Source organism: Chelon labrosus (assembly GCF_963514085.1).
Source record: "Chelon labrosus genome assembly, chromosome: 7".
NCBI classification, from domain to species: domain Eukaryota; kingdom Metazoa; phylum Chordata; class Actinopteri; order Mugiliformes; family Mugilidae; genus Chelon; species Chelon labrosus.
This window is the reverse complement of record NC_140343.1, coordinates 8,880,169-8,908,166: the sequence shown is the minus strand read 5'-3', so window position 1 is coordinate 8,908,166 and position 27,998 is coordinate 8,880,169. Positions and strand designations below refer to the sequence as shown.

Sequence of the window (27,998 nt, the reverse complement as noted above, 5' to 3'; positions counted from 1 at the left end):
TGCTTTCTGTGGTTTAATTTGAAGCCCGTCGGGCAAACTCTCTGTTTTTGGTAACATCCGTGGTGGCCCGGAAGAAGTTGAATCTTGGGTCATTTCGGTTCGATGGGACCTGGCAGGGTGAAAACAAAAAACAAATACAGAGTTAGAATTTAAGAAACTTGATGGTTTTTCCTTTTCTTTTTTAAAAGGAATATTGCAAAGGTCAGAAAATGGCAGCCTTTGCTGTGTGCAACTGCTGTGTGCAACTGAATGAGCATGAATTCGTGGGTGCATTTCAGGTAACTTGAACTTGTACACAGGGCCTGATGACTCAGGTCATGTTATGAGTTAGTCTGAGTTAGTTTCCACTACAGTGATTTATGGGCCATTGAGTAGTGAGGTTTTCTTGTAAATTCGTTGACATGCTTGATACCATTCCCCCACAAAGTCCTTTACTGTATACCATTTTTTCCATGCTAAGATGGGTTATGGGCAGATTAACCACAGTTCAGAACCAGGAAATGTGCTTGAACGCATCCAGTTGGTGTGCAAGCTCTCTTTTCAATTCAACTCAGTTTTATTTATATAGCGTCTAACAAGTCTCAAGAAGCTTTACAAAACCCTGCCTGAAATCCCCAGAGAAAGCCTGAAGGTGACAGTGGCAAGAAAGAAACTCCCTTTTAACAGGAAGAAACCTTGAGCAGAACCCAGCTCATGTGGAGGGACCCATGTGCCTAAGGCCAGCCGGGTACAGACAGAAGAAAGAGAGAAGAGAACAGCAAGATAAACATACATCTGTCATAGATACACATATCTGACTGATTGCTAAATACAGTGAATCCTCAGGGCTCTCCTCACCAGCGGAGTTGACATCCAGCCTATCTCCTGACTCTCGGTGAGTGGCGCTGAGTATTTCTTGGTGGGTTCCTCCTGGGCCTTGCGGTAAGCCTTGATGAATTCCGCTGCAAAATAGAGACGGTCAGTCACTATGTGTAATATCTTCACCCCCTGGGACCAGAGGATTGATTTAGTTAGGGTTGGGGTCTTTAAATGATAAACAGAAGAAAAGGACAAAACTTACAGTCCTCTGGAATTTCTTCTGTTGGTTTTCTACAAAGGGGTTTGTCTGGCAGGACATGCACTAAAAGGAAAAATAAAATGAATAATATAGATAGATAGATGTAGATGTATACTACCAGTCAAAAGTGTTTATTTTCATGACTATTTACATTGTAGATTCTCAGTGAAGGTATCAAAACTATATGAACACCTATGGAATGATGTAGTAAACACAAAAAATTGTGAAATAACTCCAAATATGATTCATATTCATATAGACGTTAGAGTCCTCAAAGTAGCCACCCTTTGCAAATCCTTGGACTTCTCTAGATGAGCTTCATCATGTGGTCACCTGAAATGGTTTCCACTTCATAGGTTTCCCTTGTCAGGGTTCATTTGAGGAATTTCTTCTTAATGGGGGACAACTGCAGCGTTAGCTAAAAGGTGACGGAGACAATGTATTGATGGAGAAGGGTCGAATTTGGGACAGAGACACGCACGGAGAACGTGAGTCCAATCCCTGGTCATACTTAGGGGACTTCTTTGAGCTCAAGTTCGCGAATGAGACCAATTTCATCATGCAATGTAAACTTTGTATGCCAAAAGAGACGCAGCAATCCACCTACAAAAACTCGGCTTCCAACCTGCGCAAGCATACAGGTAAAGGCAAGCCCTATTCGCACGGGACTAGTTTTACCTGGGCACCGGTAATTTGTAATAATAGCGGAGGTCGTCTGTGATCTTAATCCCGTGCGAATCGACCATGTCCGTAATTTGTAAAGTAAAAATTACACCGCAAATGACCTACCCTATTTCACGTAACACAGTCCTGTGATAATACTAATCCAGTGCGAATCAGCGTCTCTGTGATTTTGGGGAGTGTTTTTACTTTTTCAAGACTTTTGTTTGATTCGTTTGGTTTTTTTTTTCTGCCTGTCGTCATTTAATATGGAAGCCCATTTCCGCCACTTGATGAAAAAAAATTATGAGATAGCTAAGTCATAATTATGAGATACTAAGTCATAATTATGAGATACTAAGTCAAAATTATGAGATAGCTAAGTCATAATTATGAGATACTAAGTCAAAATTATGAGATACTAAGTCAAGATTATGAGATAGCTAAGTCATAATTATGAGATACTAAGTCAAAATTATGAGATACTAAGTCAAAATTATGAGATAGCTAAGTCATAATTATGAGATACTAAGTCAAAATTATGAGATACTAAGTCAAAATTATGAGATAGCTAAGTCATAATTGTGAGATACTAAGTCAAAATTATGAGATACTAAGTCAAAATTATGAGATAGCTAAGTCATAATTATGAGATACCAAGTCAAAATTATGAGATACTAAGTCAAAATTATGAGATAGCTAAGTCATAATTATGAGATACTAAGTCGAAATTATGAGATACTAAGTCGAAATTATGAGATAGCTAAGTCATAATTATGAGATAGCTAAGTCATAATTATGAGATAGCTACCGTAAATCCTCTAATATTGGCCTGTATTCCATTAGCGGCCGGGTCTCCAACATTGGCCGGTCGCTGTCAGCGGAGGTAAATAAAGGGCGGTCTCTAATAGTGGCTGGGGCTATTATTAGAACCATCTCGGCGGGTCAGGATTTCGGCGGCACGGTGTGCGGGACCTCTCCCCGGCGTCGGCCGGCCCCCGCCGGGCGCATTTCCTCCGTGGCGGTGCGCCGCGACCGGCTCTGGGTCGGCCTGGAAGTGCTCGGGGCGAAGGTGGCTCGCCGGCTCCGGCCGCGAGCTTTACAGCGACCTCCCGCATCTCACCTCGCCGCTTCCCTGTGGTCGTGGAATCAGTGCTCACTGCGCCCTCTCTCCCTGCGGGGAGGGACGGGGCCCCCTCGCTCCCGGCGCGACTGCCGACCGGCTGCGGACTGTCCTCAGTGCGCCCCGACCGCGTCGCGCCGCTCATTTGTTGTTAATGTTCTGTATGCATACCATGTTATGGTAACTGTACGTTTTCAATAAATGAACCTAGTATTTTATAGGTTCAAATAGACACAAAATCTTGTTTTTATTCATTCTACTGGTAGTTCGTTTTGCTCAAATAGAAACTGAGGCCTGCCTCTAATTCTGGCCTCCTTCCAATAAAGGCCTGGACCGCGATGCGCTTGAGTAAAATAAAGGCCCGGGCCTGTATTAGAGGATTTACGGTAAGTCAAAATTATGAGATACACTCTTGCTGTGTCTTAAAGTCATACTACATTTTGATGTGATGGGGTTTGTGTGAATCGGTCCAGCTCCTGTCATAATAAGTAAGTGGCCTAAGTGATAAATCAGTGGATCACACAATGTTGTTCGGGATGATTCACACAAACCCCATCACATCAAAATGTAGTATGACTTTAAGACACAGCAAGAGTGTATCTCATAATTTTGACTTAGTATCTCATAATTATGACTTAGCTATCTCATAATTATGACTTAGTATCTCATAATTATGACTTAGCTATCTCATAATTATGACTTAGTATCTCATAATTTCGATTTAGCTATCTCATAATTTCGACTTAGTATCTCATAATTATGACTTAGCTATCTCATAATTATGACTTAGCTATCTCATAATTTCGACTTAGTATCTCATAATTATGACTTAGTATCTCATAATTATGACTTAGTATCTCATAATTTCGACTTAGTATCTCATAATTATGACTTAGCTATCTCATAATTTCGACTTAGTATCTCATAATTATGACTTAGTATCTCATAATTATGACTTAGTATCTCATAATTTGGACTTAGTATCTCATAATTTCGACTTAGTATCTCATAATTATGACTTAGAATCTCATAATTTCGATTTAGTATCTCATAATTTCGATTTAGCTATCTCATAATTTCGATTTAGTATCTCATAATTTTGACTTATTATCTCATAATTATGACTTTGTGTCTCATATTTTTTTTTCATCAAGTGGCGGAAATGGGCTTCCATACATTTAAGAATTATGAAGGATGTGCTGTAAATCAAAGTCTGGGCAGCGGGAGAAAGTTATATTTTTTTTATTTATAGGCTAGTTAGAATTCGCAAAGTAACTAAAGCTGTCAAAATGTGTAAAATGTCCTCTGACATGCAGTGGAGAGAAGCGGAAAGTAGCAGAGACATAAATATGCATAGTAAATTAGAGTAGGCCTAAAACATAGAGTTTGCTTAATCTCTGCGAATGCGCCACATGAAACACAGACGTAGGGTCGTTTCTGAATCACATGACGTCCCCAGGTAAAACTAGTCCCGTGCGTGAAGCTAAATAACATGACCATGGATCCATGCAATTAATAACTTTACTCTATCATGGTATGCTGTTAGCAGTCAGCTTTATAGTGCTAGTTAACGTTAGCTAATTTGGTAAGCTAGTATGCTTCATTTTAAACAATCAAATTTGACTCATTCCTTAATTTCACACAAAATTATGCAAATATTGCTATGATATGCGTTTAAAATTGCTTATGAGTGTATTAACACATTGGAAAATGCACCAAAAAGTTATTAAGTTTTGGCTAAAATCTTCTAGTGTTGTTCTAATATTGGGTCTCTTTACAATTAAATTAAAGAGTATGGTCTAGACCTGCTCTGTGTAAAGTGCCTTGAGATGACTGTTGTTGTGATTTGGATATATATACAAGTTGATTGATTGATATATTGGTGAATGTTTTTCATTCAGTAATCTTATATGCAGGATAAAACAATGTGATCTGGGACCACACTTAAAGTCTGCCAGTGACCTATCCATGATATAGTCTACTCTTTCTACATGTCACTTACAGTTGTGTTCAAAATAATAGCAGTCCCACACCACTAGCAAGATAAATCACTGTTTTTGTTAGAATTTCAACTTCTACACTGCAATTAAGTTTTTAGAAGGTTTAGTAAAGGTATACAAAACCAACAGGCATGACGTGCATGCTGCTGATTCTGTGAAACTGAATCATTTACTGAAAGGGGCATGTTCAAAAAAATAGCAGTGCCTATTCAATTAGTGAGGTCATTGATTATGTGAAAAAAAATAGGTGTTAAACAGGTGGCCCTTATTTAAGGATCAAGGCAACTGACGCTGCATATGCTGGCTGTGCATTTGTCCTTGAAAAACAGAGTAAAATGGGTCGTTCAAGACACTGTTCAGAAGAAGAGCATTCTTTGATTAAGAAATTAATAAAAGAGGGGAAAACCTATAAAGAAGTGCAGAAAATGATGGGCTGTTCAGCTAAAATGATATCAAAAGCTTTAAAATGGCAGCCAAAACCAGAAAGACGAGGAAGAAAAAGAAAAACGACTATTCGAATGGATCAGAGAAGATCTAAGGTTGCCTGTGAGTACTGTAACAATCAGACGACGTCTATGTGAGGCCAAGCTACCAGCAAGAAACCCCCGCAAAGTACCATTGTTTAAAAAATAAAAAAAATACATGTGCTGAAGCGGTTACAATTTGCCAAAAAACACATTGACTGGCCTAAAAAGAAATGGCATAATATTTTGTGGACTGATGAGAGTAACATTGTTATTTTTGGGTCTAAGGGCCACAGACAGTTTGTCAGACATCCTGCAAACACTGAATTCAAGCCACAGTACACAGTGAAGACGGTGAAGCATGGTGGTGCAAGCGTCATGATATGGGGGTGTTTCTTGTACTATGGTGTTGGTCCTATTTATCGCGTAACAGGGATCATGGATCAGTTTAAGTACATCAGAATACTAGAAGAAGTCATGTTGCCATATGCTGAAGAGGAAATGCCCTTGAAATGAGTGTTTCAACAAGACAATGACCCCAAACACACCAGCAAGCGAGCAAAATCATGGTTCCAGACAAACAAAATTCAAGTAATGGAGTGGCCAGCACAATCCCCGCACCTTAACCCATAGAAAACTTGTGGGCTGACATAAAAAATGCTGTTCATGAGGCAAAACAAAGAAATGCAGAGGAATTGTGGAACGTAGTACAATTGTCCTGGGCTACAATACCTGTTGACCGGTGCCAGAAGTTGGTCGACTCCATGTACCACAGATGTGAAGCAGTTCTCAGAAACTGTGGTTATGCAACTAAATATTAGTTTATGATTCTCAGGAAAGTTGAATCTTCAAGCATCTCTTAGTTTATACAGTACATTTTTGAGTTTATAAAGAAAGATGTCAACACTGATATTTTTTTGAACATTATATTTCTTGACTTTCTGTAACATATTATCAAGTTCAATTACTTTTTCCAATTTTCTTGCTTTATGGAATGTGCAGTGTCCCCAATGCATTTGTGTTCATTAAAATACAATTTATTTGAAGAATTTTGAGGTTTACTCACCTTTTTAAACACACTGCTATTATTATGAACATAACTGAATGTGACATATGTGAAATATGAACCAATCTATTAATATAAAAATATTTTAACTGAATGTTTAATAAAAACATTGTACAGTATTGATTATTTATACGATGATGTTTGTTCTTTTATTCACAGAGGAAACATCCATCAAAGATGAAAGTCTACGCTGACCTCGTGGCAGGATGGAACCAGAAAAACCCCAAGCAAGCAAGCAAGCAAAAATATCTGACTTGGTGGCCGTGGGTGGCTTGTGCTTGTTGATTAACTTCATCTGTGGGCCTTCATCCATTTGCTGTGTTTGAACAACCTGCTTTTAGAGAAGAAAGGACCTTTAAAGAGGAACTGTAATCTGGATCTATCTGTGATCTGTGTGTTTTCTTTAATAAAAAAGTGAGTTTGAGCTTTGTGTATGTTATTGTACTTTTTTATTGCATGGGGAGAGATTATACACCTGTAATTTTTACTCTGAGTACATTTTAAATGAGATACTTTTTACTTTTACTTGAGTAGATTTTTATACCAGTACTTTTACTTAAGTAAAGTAATTTTTGTGGTACTTTTTCCACCCCTACAGCTAAGTAAAGAGAAACGACAGTCCCGTCATTACTTTAAGAGCTAAAGGTCAGTCAGTTCGGAAAACTGCAAAAACTTTTAATGTGTCCCCAGGTGCAACTGCAAAAACCATCAAGCGCTACGTCAACACTGCCTCACACGGGGACCGTCCCAGGAAAGGAAGACCAAGAGTCACCTCCACTGCAGAGGATAAGTTTGTCCGAGTCACTAGCCTCAGAAACCGCAAGTTAACAGCACCTCAGATTAGAGCCCAGATCGATGGCACACCGAGTTCTAGTAGCAGGCACATCTCTACATCAACTGTTCAAGGGAGACTGTGCCAGTCAGACCTTTATGGCCAAATAGCTGCTAGAAAACCACTACTAAGGAAAAGCAACGACCAGAAGAGATTTGTTTGGGCCACGAAACCCTAGGAATGGCCATTAGACCAGTGGAAATCTGTGCTTTGGTCTGATGAGTCAAAATTTGAGATCTTTGGTTGGCGACGCAGAAAAGGTGAACGGACGGTCTCTACATGAATGGTTCCAAACATGAAGCATGGAGGAGGAGGTGTGATGGTGTGGGGGTGCTTTGCTGGTGACACTGTTGGGGATTTATTCAAAATTGAATCATTTATTTTTTCAACAGGACAATGACCCCAAACACACCTCCAGGTTGTGTAAGGGCTATTTGACCAAGAAGGAGAATGATGGAGTGCTGCGCCAGATGACTTGGCCTCCACAGTCACCTGACCTAAACCCAGTCGAGATGGTTTGGGATGAGATGGACCGCAGAGTGAAGGCAATAGGGCCAACAATCATCTCTGGGAACTCCTTCAAGACTGTTGGGGAAACCATTTCAGGTGACTACCTCATGAAGCTCATTGAGAGAATGGCAAGACACAAAGCAGTAATCAAAGCAAAGGGTGGCTATTTTGAAGAATCTAAACTATGAATCATATTTGGAGTTAAAAAAATAGAAAAAACCTAGGCACTCATCCAATGAGAAAGTTAAAATGCCTTTATTTTATGGGCAAGTCATACTTAAAAGACCACTTCGACGCGTTTCGGCTCTCCAGGCAGCACTCCAACTCAACCTCTTTACTACATATTTGGAGTTATTTCACTTTTTTTGTTGATGCCTTCAGGGAGAATCTACAACGTAAATAATCATGATAGTGAAACATGTATGTTCTATCCGCATGGCTTAGGTTGTTGAAGTTGGACTTTATGTAATGATGAATATGGGTGTCTCCCCAGTGTGTTGGTCAGAACACAGGAAACTAGAAGCAAGTTTCGCTTAAATACTACAGTAAAAACAGACTTAACACTTAGTATTTGTACAGGGTTACTTACTTATTTTGGGCAATTACGCACAAAAAGCACACAAAGGTTTCTTCTACCAAGTCACTGCTGCATCTAACTTTTTATGGTACACTAATAAATGGGAATGTTCTAACTGGCGCATGCGCACAGGTGTGGCCTTTCTAACAATATATTTCCAAACAGCCATATCAACATGGAGACTCCACTACTGCTTTTCACTGAAATGAAGCAACGTCTCTTATTTTTAATCATTCAATCATTTCCAATAAAGTTGTGTTGCAGTGTAAAATAGTGTAGGATACTTTATTGATCCGGTGGACAATACGGTATCCAGCACGCATGATTACATTTAAAAAAAGGTCAAACAATACAAGTGAGGTAGAAGGTAAATACAGTAGTTCAAAAATAAACATGCCTATATATGAATAGGCATGTTCAGAAATTACATACACATACACACTCTGTATGTGTGTATGTGTACATACACACATCAAACGCAAAACATACTCTCACATACACACGTCAAACGCAAAACTCTTACACACGTCAAAATGCTCTCACATTAACATGTCAAACGCTCTCACATTAACATGTCAAACGCTCTCACATTTATATGTCAAATGCTATCACATATACATGTCAAAATGCTCTTACATATACATGTCAAAATGCTCTCACATTAACATGTCAAACGCTCTCACATTTATACATCAAATTCTCTCACATTAACGTCAAAATGCTCTCACATATACATGTCAAACACTCTCACATTTATACGTCAAATGCTCTCACATATACATGTCAAACACTCTCACATTAACATGTCAAACGCTCTCACATTTATACGTCAAATGCTCTCACATATACATGTCAAAATGCTCTCACATATACATGTCAAAATGCTCTCACATTAACATGTCAAACGCTCTCACATTAACATGTCAAACGCTCTCACATTTATACGTCAAATGGTCTCACATATACAGTACTGTGCAAAAGTTTTAGGCAGGTGTGAAAAAATGCTGTAAACTAAGAATGCTTTCAAAAATATAAATAGTGATTGTTTATTGCAAAGTGAGCGAACAAAGGAAAAACCTAAATCACATCAATATTTGGTGTTACTACCCTTTGCCTTCAAACCAGCATCAATTCGTATAGGTACACTTGCAAAAAGTCGGGGATTTTGTAGGATTGTAGTCGGTGTATGATCAACCAATTATACCAGACAGGTGCTAATGCTCATCAATGTCACATGTAGGATAAAGCACAGTCATTAACTGAAACAGAAACAGCTGTGTAGGAGGCTCAGAACTGGGTGAGGAACAGCCAAATTCTGCTACCAAGGTGAGGTTGTGGAAGACAGTTTAATGTCACAGGTCATACTATGGCAAGACTGAGCACAGCAATGAGACACAAGGTAGTTATACTGCATCAGCAAGGCCTCTCCCAGACAAATATTTCAAAGCAGACAGGTGTTTCCAGATGTGCTGTTCAAGCTCTTTTTAAGAAGCACAAAGAAACGGGCAACGTTGAGGATCGTAGACGCAGTGGCCGGCCAAGGAAACTTAGTGCAGCAGATGAAAAATACATCAAGCTTATTTCCCTTCGAAATCGGAAGATGTCCAGCAGTGGCATCAGCTCAGAACTGGCAGGAACCAGTGGGACCCAGGTACACCCATCTACTGTCCGGAGAAGTCTGGCCAGAAGTGGTCTTCATGGAAGAGTTGCAGCCAAAAAGCCATACCTCCGACATGGTAACAAGGCCAAGCGACTCAACTATGCACAAAAACATAGGAACTGGGGTGCAGAAAAATGGCAACAGGTGCTCTGGACTGATGAGTCAAAATTTGAAATATCTGGCTGTAGCAGAAGGCAGTTTGTTCGCCGAAGGGCTAGAGAGCGGTACAATAATGAGTGTCTGCAGGCAACAGTGAAGCATGGTGGAGGTTCCTTGCAAGTTTGGGGCTGCATTTCTGCAAATGGAGTTGGAGATTTGGTGAGGATTAATGGTACCCTCAATGCTGAGAAATACAGGCAGATACTTATCCATCATGCAATACCATCAGGGAGGCGTATGATTGGCCCCAAATTTATTCTGCAGCAGGACAACGACCCCAAACATACAGCCAAGGTCATTAAGAACTATCTTCAGCGTAAAGAAGAACAAGATGTCCTGGAAGTGATGGCATGGCCCCCACAGAGCCCTGATCTCAACATCATCGAGTGTGTCTGGGATTACATGAAGAGACAGAAGGATGTGAGGAAGCCTACATCCACAGAAGATCTGTGGTTAGTTCTCCAAGATGTTTGGAACAACCTACCAGCTGAGTTCCTTCAAAAACTGTGTGCAAGTGTACCTACAGTCCCTGACAAAAGTCTTGTCACTTATCCATTTTGTAGAAACAACAGTTTATAACCTGACTTTTAATTAATCCATTGGTTTTAGAAATGGCTCATTTGAAAGCTAAAACCCTCCCAAATTTTGTTTGATATACTAAAATAAATTTGCTTCACTGAAGAAAGATTGATCATTTAATGAACACAGAAAGGTCAGATTTTGGCAAGACAAAAGTCTTGTCGCTTGGGTACAAGTTGACCCTAAGTGCCCCTCAAATATATGTATTATCAATTTGTTTTACAAGCAATGGCTAATTACAATCCCAACAGCTTTTGAAATAATGTTTTGGTGCCAAACAAAACTGCTGAAAAGCATTCTAACGTTCACAGCTTGGTAAAGCCCACTGAGTCAGTTTTTGCAAAGACAAAAGTCTTGTCGATTGTCATATGATGCACCCAATCCTAGATTACAGCCTCAAAGAATAAGAAAAAGATTTGAAGAGACTGGAGATGTTTTTGACAAGCCCAGGTCCGGCAGACCCCGCAAGACAACTGCTCGGGAGGACCGTTTGTTGGCTCGAAAATCCAAGGCCAGCCCCTTTTCCACTGCAGCAGAGCTCCACCAGGCCTTGTCACCTCAAGTCCCCGTGTCAACCAGAACAGTTTGTAGAATTCTGTCTCGAAATGGCCTCCATGGTAGAATCAGTGCCCAGACACCAGCACTAAACAAAAGGCAATTAAAAAAACGTGTGGCATTTGCCAAGGCCCACAGCCTGCTAAAAGGATGGACGCTGGAAAAGTGGCAGAAGGTGGATTTCTCAGATGAATCTTCGGTTGAATTACATCACAGCCACCGCAAATATTGCAGGAGACCTACTGGAGCTCGCATGGATCCGAGATTCACCCAGAAAACAGTTAAATTTGGTGGCGGAAAAATCATGGTCTGGGGTTACATCCAGTATGGGGGTGTGCGAGAGATTTGCAGGGTGGAAGGCAATATCAATAGCGTAAAATATCAAGAAGTATTAGCTACCTCTTACATTCCCAACCATAAAAGGGGTCAAATTTTGCAGCAGGATGGTGCTCCATCGCATACTTCCATCTCTACATCAAAGTTCCTCAAGGCGAAGAAGCTCAAGGTGCTCCAGGACTGGCCAGCCCAGTCACCAGACATGAACATCATTGAGCATGTCTGGGGAAGAATGAAAGAGGAAGCATGGAAGACGAAACCAAAGCATCTTGATGAACTCTGGGAGGCATGTAAGACTGCTTTCTTTGCTATTCCTGATGACTTCATCAATAAATTGTATGAATCATTGTCGAACCGCATGGATGCAGTCCTTCAAGCTCATGGAAGTCATACAAGATATTAAATATGGATCTCACAGCACCAGTACTTCATTCACTGATGTTATGCATCATATTTTTGTGTTTGAAGTAAATGATTTGTTCAATTTTCACATTACTTTCTGTAGGCGACAAAACTTTTGTCTTGCCAAAATCTGACCTTTCTGTGTTCATTAAATGATCAATCTTTCTTCAGTGAAGCAAATTTATTTTAGTATATCAAACATAATTTGGGAGGGTTTTAGCTTTCATATGAGCCATTTCTAAAACCAATGGATTAATTAAAAGTCAGGTTATAAACTGTTGTTTCTACAAAATGGATAAGTGACAAGACTTTTGTCAGGGACTGTAGAAGAATTGATGCTGTCTTGAAGGCAAAGGGTGGTCACACCAAATATTGATGTGATTTAGGTTTTTCCTTTGTTCGCTCACTTTGCATTGTGTAAATTGATAAAAATAAACAATCACTATTTATATTTTTGAAAGCATTCTTAGTTTACAGCATTTTTTCACACCTGCCTAAAACTTTTGCACAGTACTGTACATGTCAAAATGCTCTCACATATACATGTCAAAATGCTCTCACATATACATGTCAAATGCTCTCACATTTATATGTCAAAATTGAATAAAAACGGAAGGCGTTTGAGTAGAAAAGGAAGGCGTTTGAGTAGAAACGTTCGAGTAAAAGCGGAAGTCGGGTGAAAGCGCGAAACAGACGCAAAATGGGTTAACTAACTGCAACTGTATTGGTGGTTTGCAGTCACGTGATTCCAATGATGCGCAAATTTCAGATGGGGGCAGGAAGTGGAGAACGGTAATTAGAAATGATGGAAACTCGAGTAGGGTGAGCCTGCATGTAACAGGTATTATGAAGAAGTAGAAAAATATGTAGGATATGACCCATACACACTAAAGGTGATTTTTCGTACCTGTTGTGGGACTTGCCTCGTATGGAGGCCATCGACATCACAAATTATTCATCCTCCCGACCTCTGACTACACCGTTAGCCAAATGAAGGCATACAAGTGATTGGGTCAGCGGCCTCGGATCCAAAGCACCACTGAATGACTCCTGGCTTATTTTTGCCCGGGTGAGTAAATGTAATTCACTCTCTTTACATTGCTGTTAAAACTTTAATGTAATGTTACATGAATGCACCACTGGCACCAGGCTACAAGCTAGCTGGCTAACTGTAGCTAACTGGTTTCTACCTAATGTTTCTAGGTCAACCATTGTCAGAGGTCTACTGAGACCGTTGAAAACGTGGGTCGTGGCTAAGGACAACGGAGAAGTTGTTACAGCACATTGCAATTGTATTGGTTGGGTAAGTCATAATAAATTAACACAAAATCAACATGTAAACATTCAAAATTAGGCCACCTTTACCCCTGCTTTAGTAATTTGTCCAGTTGTTTGAACATGACAATGTGACAGCAGAGCTATTGTGAGAACACTATTGTTTGTTTCCAGTGAGATATTAGCTTATTTTGACTTTAGTTTCTGTGGTAAACTGGCAATGTGTGATATATCGTATCATAGAGGACTGTCTGGTGTTCAAGAGTAAGTTCAGAAAGCAGATGCACACCTAAATTAGGTTCTCAGCAACGTAAACAAAGCAGTCTGTCAGTTGTTTGTTACTTAATAGTATCACTGTGCATGTCACTGTGAAAAACAGATTTGAAATAATTCTAATAACATAGAATAACTCTCTGACCGAAGACATGGACCAAAGAGGTTTTTCAGTCAAGTCCGTCGCCATTTTTGGTCAGTTTTTTAAATTGATCCCCTTTGTGGGTTACCACTTTGGGAATTTTAAAGACAGCTTTTTTGTTTTCCCCAGTTAGTACAGCCATATACTACACAAAACTTGAGCATTTTCCTGCCGTTGTCCTGCCGATATCCTGCCTACAAGACACTTCCGTCTGAAATTCGTCATTAGAATCACGTGACTGCAAACCACCAATACAGTTTCAGTTAGTTAACCCGTTTTGCGTCTGTTTCGCGCTTTCACCCGACTTCCGCTTTTACTCAAACAACTTCCTTTTCTACTCAAACGCCTTCTTTTTCTACTCAAACGCCTTCCGTTTTTATTCAATTTTGACATATAAATGTGAGAGCATTTGACATGTATATGTGAGAGCATTTTGACATGTTAATGTGAGAGCATTTTGACATGTATTTGTGAGAGCATTTGACGTATAAATGTGAGAGCGTTTGACATGTAAATGTGAGAGCGTATGACATGTTAATGTGAGAGCATTTTGACATGTATATGTGAGAGCATTTTGACATGTATATGTGAGAGCATTTGATGTATAAATGTGAGAGCATTTTGACATGTATATGTGAGAGTGTTTGACGTATAAATGTGAGAGCATTTGACGTATAAATGCGAGAGCGTTTGACATGTTAATGCGAGAGCGTTTGACATGTTAATGCGAGAGCATTTTGACATGTATATGTGAGAGCATTTTGACATGTATACGTGAGAGCGTTTGACGTGTTAATGTGAGAGCGTTTGATGTGTTTATGTGAGTGTTTTGCATTTGACGTTTGTATGTGAGAGCGTTTGACGTGTGTATGTTAGAGCGTTTGACGTGTGTGTGTAAGAGTTTTGCGTTTGACGTGTGTATGTGAGAGGCTAATTCTGAATAATGTCCCTAACGGCCCCTCATAAGAAATGGTCTTCTCTGCTAAAACATGTCAACATCAACTTCTTGGGCCAATGTTTCACACTTTGTGCAGATCTGTGAACAAAGAAGAGACATTCAGAAATGAATTTAGTGAAGTCTGAATGAAATTCAACAAATATCCTTACTTCTCCTTTCATTATTACTGTGGACAAGAAACATATACCAATTAGGCATAACATTATGACCACCTTCCTAATATTGTGTAAGTCTCCCTTGTGCCTTCAAAACAGTTGTGACTCTTCAGAGAATGGACATGGGCCTTCTGAGGGTGTCCTGTGGTGTCTGGCAACAGAATGTTGTTAGTGGGGGGCCTTTGAGGGGAAGAGAGGGGCAACTGTGGATCAGGCCTGTTCCAGTGCATCCCACAGATATTTCATCAGTTTGGGTTGTAGTGAATTTGGAGGCCAGGTCAACACCTTGTGCTGTTCTTTGTGTTTTTTTAGTTTGTCCTAAACAATCCCTGCCAGGGATGGCTGCTGTCATCAAGGAGTGTCATTGCTATGGTGTGGGGGTGCCTGGTCTGGTCTAGGTGGGTGGTACATGTCTAAGGAACATCCACAAGTACGTTGTATTGTCAACAGAGTCAACGTTTTTTACTTCTCAGTGGTCATTATATTGTGGCTGATTGGTGTAGTGAATTGAATTGCTTTTACTTTGATTTTTATAATCAATGTTATAACCAGACCACCTCCAAAACTTCCATTAATGTCAAACACCTACCCATCTACTGAGCGACACAGATCATGACGGCCACAGAGAAGAGAAACATCCCAAAAGCACTGGTAATGCTCAGCTGTCCTGAGTGTGCACCTGTCAGACAGAGGAGACAATAAGAGTGAGGCACAAAATGTAAAATACGTTCTGTGGAGGTTGTGTCTTTTATCTAAATCAGGGGTGCTTATTAGCTCATCACGGTAGATTGCAAAGGTAGTGTGGGTATATATTATTATTATTATCCATTGCAACTCCAAAACAAACAGCAAGACAAACGTTCATCTTTATTTATTTTTACTTTATAGTTGCAACATGCTCTCAGTTCAGCGGCAACAACTCAAGACTACCGTCTTTCTTAAAGAATATATATATATACGGGTAGACTTTGACTTGGTCATTGTAAAAGTAGCTCGCAAGCTTAGGCTGTTGGAAGTGATGAAGGTGTTAAGGCTGCAGCAGATGAGAAAGGAGTGATGACCAGTGTGGGGGAAATCTGAAGTGGGTCCATAATTCTCAGAAACAAGTGATTTGGTCTGATTTTAATTTCCACCCACTCTCCTCTAGACCCTAGAGGGTAACTCCCAGCTGTCATGGGGCCAGAGGTGGGGAATCACAGCCGCCAGTTTATCACAGAGCTAACACAGAGAGACAATTCATACTCACATCCACGCATTCCAGTTTAGAATAATCAACTAAACCAACTTGTAATTGGAATGAATGAATGCGGATAATCAGCTGTGAGTCCCACTTGAGTCTTGGTAAATGTTTGCATTTTTAACTGCAGACTAAATGGAATAAATTACATGGACTCTAACCCTAACCTTCTTAGCAAAAGGCTAAGTAGTCTGGTCATCACCAGCGATGGATGGAGTCCCTTTGTATTATTAAAAATAACAGTATTAAATATTAAGGTCATGACTAATTAATACACAAAGTTTTAATTTCTAGAATGCTGTTTTGTTTTTTCTTTACAACGGGGGCCTCAACACCTCTTAACACATTTCTAAAAGGGGGACGTCGAGGTGCTCTGGGCCGAGATTTCTCATAGCGTTCACAGACATTCCCTGGATGACTCCCTCATTGAGAAACACTGCTCTATGTAGATGTCACAGATCATTTGTTTGAGACTTTTGCTCCTTGCTTTTCTCAGTTCTTATTCTTGTGCGGTTCTATTCAGAATCTCAGTTCCTGGACCAACGCTGTCACCGATGTCAAGTTCATACTGGTATGAGGACTCTGCAGAAGTAAAGGGAATGACACTTACCGTTAGGGGGGAGAAACTGTGGGCAATCTGCAACAGAGAACAGACCAAGGTTAGTTGTCATGGATCATAGAATAACTACAGGTGATATATCTTCTTGAAAAATGACAGACTTACGCTTACATTCATATTTATACAATGATTTAGAATAGATTCAAACTCTAATAGTCACTTTGATGACCTTTTATTACAGAGTAATAGAGAGCAGCACATGTCTGAAGGTTTTCAATCATTCAGGTCATGGTATATCCAAAAAGCGTTTAGTCCAGTTGCCTTTTTTAAACGCCTTTTGGATAAAGAGCAGCACAGTTATTGGCTGCTGTAACCATCTCTGTAGTGAAGAGACACATTACTGGAATAAAAGTGTGTAAGAGGCTTCTTACTGCTTTCTGAGATGGCCACGTGAGTCACGCCAGCCTCCATAATGAGCAAATTCCTGTCCTTAATGTGCAAGTTGCTGCAAACTGCGAAGACATTCGCTTGCCCACACACGAAGCACCGGGAGTCACCTACAGGAGGTGATAATGAGGAGCAGTCTGGTAGCGCCACTTTAAGGTCGCGACGCGACCACAAATTATCAGAATCACGATCTGATCTATACAGCAGTGTGGCGTTCCACGCAAGTGCAACGGTGGCGAATAAGCACAACAAAGCCATCCTAAGACAATGAAGGAACTGCCGAAGAAAGAAGAACAAGGAGAAAAATCATTTAAAGTTCATTTAAAGGAGCTTTACATTTTTTTTCCAATAAAGTGCATCAATAAAAAGGTATTTGAGTACTTGTACACTCAAAAAAAAAAAGGAAATTGTCTGACCGTTATATTTACTAAAGTGTAACATGTAGTTTGAAAGAAATAATTTCATGTTTGCAAGATGAACGTGATTAAATCACGCATAATCAGCATGAAATCCAACGACTTTGCATTTATTAGATTCATTCACGTTGAAATAAACGGAGACGATCACTTTTCTACGTCATCGCGAGAAGTTATCGCGAGGCGAGAAGAGACCTGGGAGTTCATGGAAAAGGTAAGCAGAATTGTATTATCGTCCATCTGAATGTAAACGAAATGTTATGCAAAAATACTGTAAACACAGTCTTTTAGTTCACCATTTTCATATTTTTTTATTTAAGGGTATTTGATATTTATTTTTAATCAGACTTAAAATACCGACCGTCACCATGTGTATGGCTATAGCTAATCATCATGCGTGGAAGTAACGAATTATATTTGCCGTCATTATGGTAACGTCGTTTTGTCAATTTGTGGTTTTTTGAGTTTTTATTTTTTTGAATGGGTAATTTTACCTTAGAGCCCCAGAGAAGAGACGTTGCACTCAGCTGACGGAAAACGCACATGTTCAACGTTAACGTTTGCTGGTTGAGAGTCAGGTGTCTGTGTGTGGAGGGGTTGGGGTGCACGCGGACCAGGGTTAGCAGCTCGTCAACAGTGAAATAATAGACTAAAATGAAGGATGGCGTCCATATGGGTTACGGTTAAGGTTAGCGTGCCGTCGTGTCATCGTTACCATATACATGTTAAATGTAGGCCTACCAGTACACCCTGCGAGCACTTCAAGTGACCTAAATCAAACGCACCCACGATGGTGCATGCTGGATCTTGCTAACATGCTAAAACGTTAACGGTGGATATTCCGGATGACTTCAGAGTTTGGCCTGTGTGAGTAGTACTTTATGTCGTCTGTGGCAATAATCTCCGATGTGTCTGCAAGTGTTAAAAAAGTTTGGGGAGCGCGGTGTCAATGGGTGGAACAGAGAGGCCAAGGAGACAGGTTGTATGATGCATTCAGAGTGAATAAGCTGAACCAGATCACTGATATTAAAAACTGTCATTGACAACAGAATTTGGCATTGTAATAAAAACTTTTGGAATTGAAGATAAAATTTGAAAAATCTAATCAATGCCAAATTCTGTTTTCACTGCCAGTTTTTAATGTCAGTGATCTGGCTCCATATGAACCCAGAGGGGGGATGGAGGGCTTTGTGGTGCACATAGGGTGACCAGATCCCAATTCACCAGATGTGGGACAAAGGCTACGTTTGTGTGGGACAGTGTGGGACAATGTGAGATACCAGTGCATCAAGGTCCCCTAAAAGAACTAACAGAAAAAATAAACATTTCTATTCTGCCCCTTTGCTTATAACATTACTATGCTTTGCCATCTGATTGATTCAGTAGCACATAACAGCCTGCAAATGAAAACTTAAATATATTTTATAATATATGTATATATATATATATATATATATATATATATATATATATAAACTTATTTAAATGCAACTTTCCCAAGCTCCCAAGTTGAGCAACACGTTTTGTCTCGCATCGTCTGTGTCGTTTCACGTCGTATTCACCTCCGTGTGAAACGGAAAAATGACTCAAGCAAACTTCACAGCAAACTTTACCAGACTCTCCTTGCTCTGGTTTCACCCAGGGATAGATAGTGTCCCGGTCTTTATTATAGCTGCATTTCCTCTTCTCAGTCGTACGGGTCGTGCTTCCCTCCATGTCTCTCGCCGTTCTGATCTGATTTGTATTGTTTGTTGTTGGTGGGCGTGCCCTTAACCTGCGTCCGCGTCTCAGTTTGATTGACATGATCAAACAGCCCGCCCCGCCCCCTGATGACAGCCCTCACTGCTTTCTCCAAACAGCTATTTGATAAATGCCAGATTATAAAACACGCATGGAGTCTGACTGTCAATAACAATGCGGGACAACGTCTCAATTTGCAGGACGTGTGAAAAGTAATGAAAATGCGTGACTGTCCCGCACAAAGCGGGACATCTGGTCACCCTAGGTGCACAAGACTCAGTGTTGATTCTATTAGAAATGTCAGGCTATTCAATTTGCTTGTCTTAATAATGCCCAGCACCCAGTGAGTTGGCCATAGCTCTTATTTATGGTTAGTCATTTGTGTTCAGTTTGTTTTTTCTGGTTTTGCTACTGAGGCTACACTGAGGACAGCAGTTGTATTTATAACCGATAATAAATTGTTTGCCCGGCTGCAGTGTGCCATCTATAGAGATGGATCTTTACAAAAGTACTGTACTTAAGAACAAATCTGAGTATTTCTGTTTTTGGTTGCTGTATACCTCTACTTAACTTTTATCTCAGAGGCAAATATTGTACTTTCTACTCCACTGCATTTGTCTGATGGTTTTAGTTACTTGTTACTTTTCAACAGTATGTAATTAATATATCTATATAATATAAATCAGTAAATGAAAACTAGCTCCATTAACATGCATTAAATAATTATAATCCAGTATATATATTATTCTGAAATGGGTCGTTGTGCATGATGAGTACTTTAGAGTATATGTTGATGCTAACTTGCTTGCTTTTGTACTTTTACTTGAGTTAAATTTTCAGTGAAATTTCAATTGTAACAAGTATTGCTACAATGTAGAATTACTACTTGCAGTGCATGTTAAGCCCTTGTACACTTTTCCCATTTCTCTTGCACCCTCCTAGATCTCATCATCTTCTGCCTCTACTTTTAGGCCTCTGTGCTCTCTCTCCTCTGTGTGTTTGTCTACCAGCGTGCCAACTTATCATAAACATTTTCCACTACGTGAGAGTTTACAGGTCTGTCAATGATTATTTGCTAATTTAACCTTCATGGACATTAATTGATTAATCTCTTTTTTTCACAGTAATTTGTGACTGTAGAAGTGATCTGTGTCATTATCTCACCTTAAGAGTGTCTTGTGTGTCCTCACTGACTGCACCTGTGTCTGCCATCCAACTGCACCAGTGACTGACTGCAGGTTTGTTTTTATTTTATTTTCTGGCAGACCTTTTTCGCTCTACTTATTAGTCATTGAGAAAATTAAGGACAGCAACAGTTTCTGGTCTGCTAATTAGAGATGCACCGATTTATCGGCTGGTGACCGGAATCGGCCGATTTTCACGTGATCGGCCATGACCGGAGACCGGCCGGTCAGTCTGACATATGCCGATTTTTTGCCTGTCAAATGAACTCGGGCGCCGCATGATTTACATCGCGCAACATCAGGATCACACGCAGGCCAGCTGACAGTCTGCCCCCCCCCCCCCCCCGCGCGCTCCACTGTGACCCTCTCTCTCTAATCTCACCGGTAGCCTGACTCTGTCCCTCCGCTCCGAGACAGCGGGCCCCTCCCGCATCACTCTCTCTGTCACCTGACTGCAGCCGGATCTCTCTCTCTACCAAACTCAACTGTTTCTGTCAAAGATAACGTGTTGTGTCGGGCTTTTATACAAGCTAATGGACGTTAACATTAGAGCTAGCTTGTTAGGTTACGTTACAAGGCTGGTAAACGTTGGCTTCGCTGTTTCTAACCTACGTTCACTTCCCAGCTTCACCGTCACCACCTTTTTTTAAATATTTGTTAAGAAAAATCTTTAAGGCCTCTATTTTCTTCTCTTCTTCTCTTTTCTTTCCTTTTCTGAGCACCGGACTTATGCTGACCGGACATTTTGAGCGTACTGAACTTCAAATCAAACGGCAACATCAAATTTTGATCAGTGGCCAAACCATTTTTGTGTTGGGGTGGGGGGGTTCTTGACCACTATTTCAAGGACAATTAGGAAGAAAACAATTAAAAAGCTTTTATGTAACTCAAATATTACATATTTTTTTTCCACAAATAGGCCTATTTTTATTTATTTATTTTTTTCCCCACACCAGGAGTAATTTATATAGTTCTATTTTTATAGTGATGGCGATTATCTGTTCAAAAAAATGTTCTATTAAAGAAAAGATAATATTAATATTCTATTAAAGAAGAGAAAATAAATCTTTGTGTGTGTTGTAAAGTGGTTAGAAAAAATGAAATCGGAATCGGCTAAAATCGGTATCGGCAGGTCAAACTCAATGAAAAATCGGAAATCGGAATCGGCCGGGAAAATTGTAATCGGTGCATCTCTACTGCTAATCCTTCTGTTTACATCCATTGAATGATACTCTGTACTGGAGCTGTTGAGTTTTCATTCAAACTACTGTTCTTTTTGAGACTGATTGGGCTGTTCATCATATTTGAGATTTGATAGATGGAACATGGAGAAACTGGGCTTTTTGACTATACATGATTTTACCATTATCTATATTTCTGCTTGTCTGCATCAGTGCAGTGATGTCTGACTCATACTACTCTTTTTGATCTTTTTTTCACAGCAATTTGTGACTGCAGAAGTGTCCTGAGTTATTGTCCAACCTCAAGAGTGTCCTGTGTGACTGCATAGACTGCATCTGTGTCTGCTGTTCAACTGCACCAGTGCCTGACTCTAAAAGTACAAAGTACAGTGATCTTTCTGTTAGCACTTTAAAAAAATAATTGAAGCAGTTTGCTGTATTTTGTTGTCAGTTTTTCACAAAAGAGTGAAATTTTTATGTTTGCAAGCCAAATACCAGTTGATCATTGCCTCTTTGGGGAAATACAGTTTGATTTCAATATCATCCATTTGTTTTGTTATGTTTTCACCCTTGACAGCAAACAGGCTGTAGACTTTGTGAAAAAGTTATTTTTTGAGCGTACAATGAAAAAAGAGCAGCTCTGAGTCAGAAAAAAACTCCAGTAAAACTACACATTATAAAGCCACGTGCACAGAGTCCTGTGCTATAAATATATGCATATGTAGTTTTTGCATTAATGTAATGTGTAATGCAGTTTAACACAATTTAATAATATGTTCCACAGTTATTTATTATATCACATATTTAGAGCCCACAACTTTTTTTAAACTGATAGTAGCCTAGGCTATAGGCAATGCATTGGTTTTTTTTTTTTTTTTTCTGGTTTCAGTCTTACGCGCAAGAATTTCCCCGTTGCAGGTGCAGTTTAATTACCAACAACATGCCAATGCCGTTTTTTGATGACAGATCCATACTCATATTAAATACCTTTTTTTTTTTTTTTTTTTTTTTTTTTTTTTTATTATTCATTCCTGTTCGGAACAGCTACGAGGACGGGACACTTGGAAAGGTTCTCATGGCTAACGAACAGCGATGACTTAGGGGGGGCTTTTCTTGAGAAGTGATCTCAGATTACGAGAAATGCGTAATCTGAGATGGGATCACTCAGAAAACATCATTGGTTTTTTCCCATGGGCTTTAAGATGGTAACTGATTGACCGCGACGGGGGTTTAATGCAAGGTCTGAACGGGACCTGTTGCGCATCTCCGGCGTCAAGTGCGCACCACAACAGCCTGCTTAAACGAACCCTTTCGCACTTGGACACAAATGACAATCAGGTCGTTTGACTTTATCTACAGTCACACAATCCCAGATGCTCCAGAAAAGAAGATCAAAATCACACAGATCTTCTATATTAACAGTCAGATCCCAAACTATGGGAACTGTATCGTCCATTCTGAACCGAGATGCAGCCAGCAGAAGAGGGTGACTGTCCCGGGGCACCAAACACAGCCGATAGAGTACAAATCAAGAAACACGTGGCAGCGTCGTCTTCCGCGCTGCGGCTGACGGGCGCATATAGACCACAACCTTTTAATTATATTAATTATAAAAAATATATAGTATTTACTATTATTCAAGGCTTTTAATTGTCATTTGATTGTCGCGAAACGGAACGAATCTGCGCACTGAACTGTTGTTCAGTCCGTGAACGACAAGAGAATATATAAAATAAACGGTCTACGGTCTATTGAGCAGCAAGGATGAAAACGACATTGCGATTTAAAGTATTAATAGATTGAAATAATCGGATCTTGCAACGTGACAAATAAAAGAAACGTTGAACGGTGCCCAACGAATGGCAATAAACACACACACACACACACACACACACACGCACAATGAAAATGATAACAAAAAGTTTTCACTCACCTAATCACTTTGTTTTTTAAAATTGTTTCTTTAACTTTCTCTTCGCGCTGCTGGTGACAAGACCGGGGTTGCAGTGGTGAGAAGCAACTCGGAGAGAATCCGTGTGTGGAGCAGGTCAACCCCTCAATGCATATGTAGCCCATTTATTCACGCATGCGTGTCCGCATATTCATGGAGTGCACGTGTCGTGATTGGGTGATTGGGCAGATAAGAGAAGGTTGGCATACCTCCAGCCAGCCTCCGATGGAGATTTTTACTGTTGATAAAATACTATTAGGCCACGCCCCTTCCTCTCGGACCCGAGGTTGATAAAATACGATTAGGCCGCGCCCAACATTCATCTCGGACCCGAGGTGCATACTTTCTGTCATATCACTGTGTGGGGAATTGGCAAATTGGCACCCCCTGGCGCCCCTGCTTGCTGAGAAGGTGCCGTGCACAGAAGCTGTGTGTGAGAAAGGGGAAGGGGAGGAGGGCGCGGGGCACAGTTCACCTCTGGGTCTCTCCCAAATTGAATTAACGGAGTGGTCGTGAGTGACAGCGTTGGAGGATGGGAAATCTGTTGAGTTCCATAGAACCGCCACTGACATATACTGTTTTTGTACAGTAAACGCTATGCATTACTACTCTTAAGCCACCATAGCGTAACACTTCCAGATTTCAAATTAAAAGAGAGAGCATAACAAAGTAAGTTATGCTATTATGCGATTTAAAAGTAAAAAGGAAGTAAGGTGAGCCTACTAGTAAAGTCAAATGCAAATAACCAAAACGATCTTTACCGCCTAATAGCATAGCTACCGATGATGATCCGAACCGGGGGCCTTGAGTCATTCATGGCTTCTTGCACGCCCCAGCTGAAGTAGCCTACATTCATTTTTGACATAGAGTCTGCTTTAAATCAGTTTCTCTTTAAGTGTGGCCTACGCGAATGATCAAAACTGAACAGCTTACTCACATTTCCTGAACGGGTTGATGCTGAACTCCGTGTGGAGTTTCTGGAGCCTCTGCTCTTTCCGGACCCTCTCGGCGTGAATTGCGCACTGATGGACCAAATCCAGTTTCTCCCTTTCTGCCATTTCAAAGGAAAAAAAATGATCACCGGTGAAAGATAAAGCGTCCTCAGTGGGGGTCTATCGATTTACGTGGGACTAGCATGAAGGTTACCTAGCAACGGTAAACACACGCCAACTCCTACCTGCCACTGCAGCAGCGGGACTCGACCACACGATGGCGACATGCGATCAGAGTTGATCAACTGAACAATATAATTAAAAAAACAACAACACACAATTGAAGAGATACAGACCCTGAATAAACCCTATAATATCGAATGAAGCAGACTAATAAAGGATACTTGCTACTTATTTGTCCTATACAGTTAGATCAGTCACAATCTGTCTGAAATTTGCACTAAACAGATCATTTTTATGAATGTGAAGATTCTCACTAACTCAGGTCAGGTTATAGGCATATGCAAGGTGAGGAAGCAGAAATGAGTAATAATTGTTCTTGAAAAATAAAAAATAAATGCACCATTAATCTAAGTGGCTTCTTCAGTGGCCTTTGTTTTAACCTTTTCATGCATTTCTCATTCCTTCCCCTCCCCTCTTTTTTCTGTCTGCTCCAGAGTCTTCTGCACTGCCCTGTTCTGCTGCCCTCAACAGCAATACCTGATACCGGTTGCCCCAACAAAGAGACCGGTGCACATGTCAATCCTCAAGTGAGCAGGCCTCAAGTATCCTACACGCTCATCTCAGGATGGAGTGGACAACATTATCTGTCTGCTTCAATGAGCTCTTGGACAATAACCCATTAATTTAGCTGGAAATAAGACAAAAAAATTCAAAAACAGACAATTTTTTTTAAAGATTTTTTTATTTTTATTCCAGCAGAGTTGTTGGACACACAAATGGCTGCATAAAGGCCGAAAGGTTCACAGGTTCACACCATTGTGCAAACTAATAGATGGGTAAATGCAGAGAAAGAATTTCCTCCATTAGGAATCAATTGTTGAAAATGATTATGACTGTTAAAGATAGCGTAAAGTGCAAAGTGAAGTCAAAAAGTGAAATGGCATAGCATACAAAGTGCCACTGACCACAGATTTCAGACAAACCTCAGGCTAAAAACATTATTGAACGGCAGTGATCTTCAGGCCGTCAGCGTGTTCAGCAGGGGTGCCCACAATTTTGCAAGTGAGTATTCTACCCACATTACCCACATTTTTGGTTTTCTTACTTGGTTCAGCTTAGTCAGGCAGATCTGTTAACACCAAAGAGACATTCAGAAAATTCCAGTAGAAGGAAGTAAGTCTGATAACCATAGACCAATTTAACTTCCTCTACACAAGAACCATGCTAAAGCAACGTTGTGTACACTGTAGTTTCAATCGTGTGATTCGTTGTCTTTTTTTTTCATTGTCAATGTCTTTTTCTCAGAAACCAAAGTTCCCCTTGACACTACTTTTCCAACCTCACGTGGGACATAACATTATGTACAGTTTTGCAGACAGAAAGGTGCTCATCTTCACTGATATAAATGCAACACAAAACAACAAAATACAATCAGCTGAGGTCACTTCATTCAACAAGACTGCTGTGTGAGACTGACATTCATTTACACCTACCCTGCCACCACCTACTGAGTGGCCCAGATTATGACAGCCAAAGTGTTGGTAGCGCTCAGTTGTCCTGTGTGTGCACCTGTCAGACAGACAGCAACATACAGCAAGAGTGAGACATGAAGTGTAAGTGGCTCTTTACATTTGCACTGTTGGGGGTGATACAATGCTGTAGCAGGCAGCTGAGAAAGGAGTGATTAAGGGAAGTCTGAAGTGAGTCCAGTGTTATCAGACACAGGTGGTTGTTGGTTGGAGGGGGTGGGGTGGGGTGGCTTCATCACCAACGACACAGTAGTGTAGTAGGCGGCACTGACGCCTGCAGCAACACTGGTGTGCGGTTTTCACTTCATTCCTGTGGGGATCCCCCCCCCCCCCCCCAGGATGAGCAATTACAGATGAGGACTGAATGAAATGTCTGATCAAATGTTTATTCCACCACCACATTGTATATACAGAATGTCTTTATATTTCTCTATATATTTTTCGAAGCGTTGTTTTGTATATATTTGTCAGTTAGTACTTGTGTTTTTTTTCCCCCTGGTAATTTTCCCCTGTTGAAGTCGTCACTGTTTTTGTATATGTTTTTTGACAAATTCCTGCGCTACTGTGACAAGGTAATTTCCCATACGTGGGATCAATAAACATGTCTTATGTCTTATGTTTTCCACCTATACTTAAGTAAAGAATGTCATGTCTTGACCACCTCTGTCTGTAGTTCATACTGGTGAGAAAACAATAGTAAAGTGATTGCAGTTGTCTGCTATAACCGTCTCTGTGTAAAAGTAAAAGTGTGTAAGAGGCTTCTTACTGCTATTTGAGATGTCAAAATCAGACATCTTGCCTGCCTCCAATGTGAGCTTTACTCTGTCTTTCAAGTTGCTGCACACGGCGAAGACATTGTCCTTGATGTACACTAGGCAGCGTGCGTCAGGAGGTGGAAAGGATGACGAACAGCTAGGTAGGGGGACATTAAGATGGCCTGAGAAATGCAAAATAACAACAACTCAACTTTTGCAGAAATGTAATGTAATAATATGAGCCTATCACATATTTTGAGCCCCAAGCACAATAATTCTTTTCTTTTCTTCACAGTTTTGAAGAAGCCAGACAAGGGAAAGGTCTGTACTGTTGATATCATCTCCACTGTGGCATCAAGCCGTAGCCATGGCCAACCTGCATTCAGCTGTATAAGAAGATGAAACACTTTCTTCATCATACGATTTCACTGAAACGCTAAGTGTTTTTTTTCTTGTCTTGTTTGATGAGCGTTTTTTTTTTTTTGTATGAGACGGTTGTTACGGCATGCACAAGCATGTACAGGTCTACAGATTCCTTTCTCTTAGCTACTTCCTTCTTTTAGACGCCATTACAATCCTGAGTAAATTCTACTAATGTATAGATATTGGCGAATGGAGGAATAATTTTAAGTCAACTGACCTTAAATCTTTTGTCACACAACACCTCTTTTTCATATCCACAGAGTTATGAGAGGCACTCACAGTTGCAGAGTACTGGGCAGTCTGCTTCTAAAGCTTTAGGTAAGTTTTCTACTTCCTCCTTTTCTGTACCCGAGTCACATGCACACTGCAGTTACGTGGAATTCAACAATAAACGTCAAGATGTGGTGTGTCCAGTGTTGTGGAAACCAAAAAATGAATAATTAAAGGTTTAATTTTAATACACATAGACTTTTTTTATATATAGAGAGAGATTTTTTATTTTTATTCCAGCAAAGTTGTTGTAGGACACACAAATGGCTGCATAAAAGGCTGAAAGGTTCACAGGTTCACACCTCTGTGCAAACAAATATATGGGTAAAATGCAGAGAAATAATTTCCTCCATTAGGAATCAATAAGTGAAAATGATTATGACTGTTAAAGATGGCGTAAAGTGCAGA

At 40.2% G+C, this 27,998-nt stretch overlaps 1 protein-coding gene across 1 annotated transcript; it reads right to left on the bottom strand.

Moving 5' to 3' along the window:
* On the bottom strand, positions 1 to 24,556 carry cfap144 (cilia and flagella associated protein 144; the record flags this gene model as incomplete). Its single annotated transcript, XM_084547905.1, has 4 exons — positions 1 to 109; positions 838 to 941; positions 1,061 to 1,120; positions 24,436 to 24,556. 4 exons carry the CDS (start codon positions 24,554 to 24,556, stop codon positions 14 to 16), a joined length of 381 nt encoding a protein of 126 aa, XP_084404031.1. The 3' UTR covers positions 1 to 13.
* Positions 24,557 to 27,998: the final 3,442 nt, after the last annotated feature.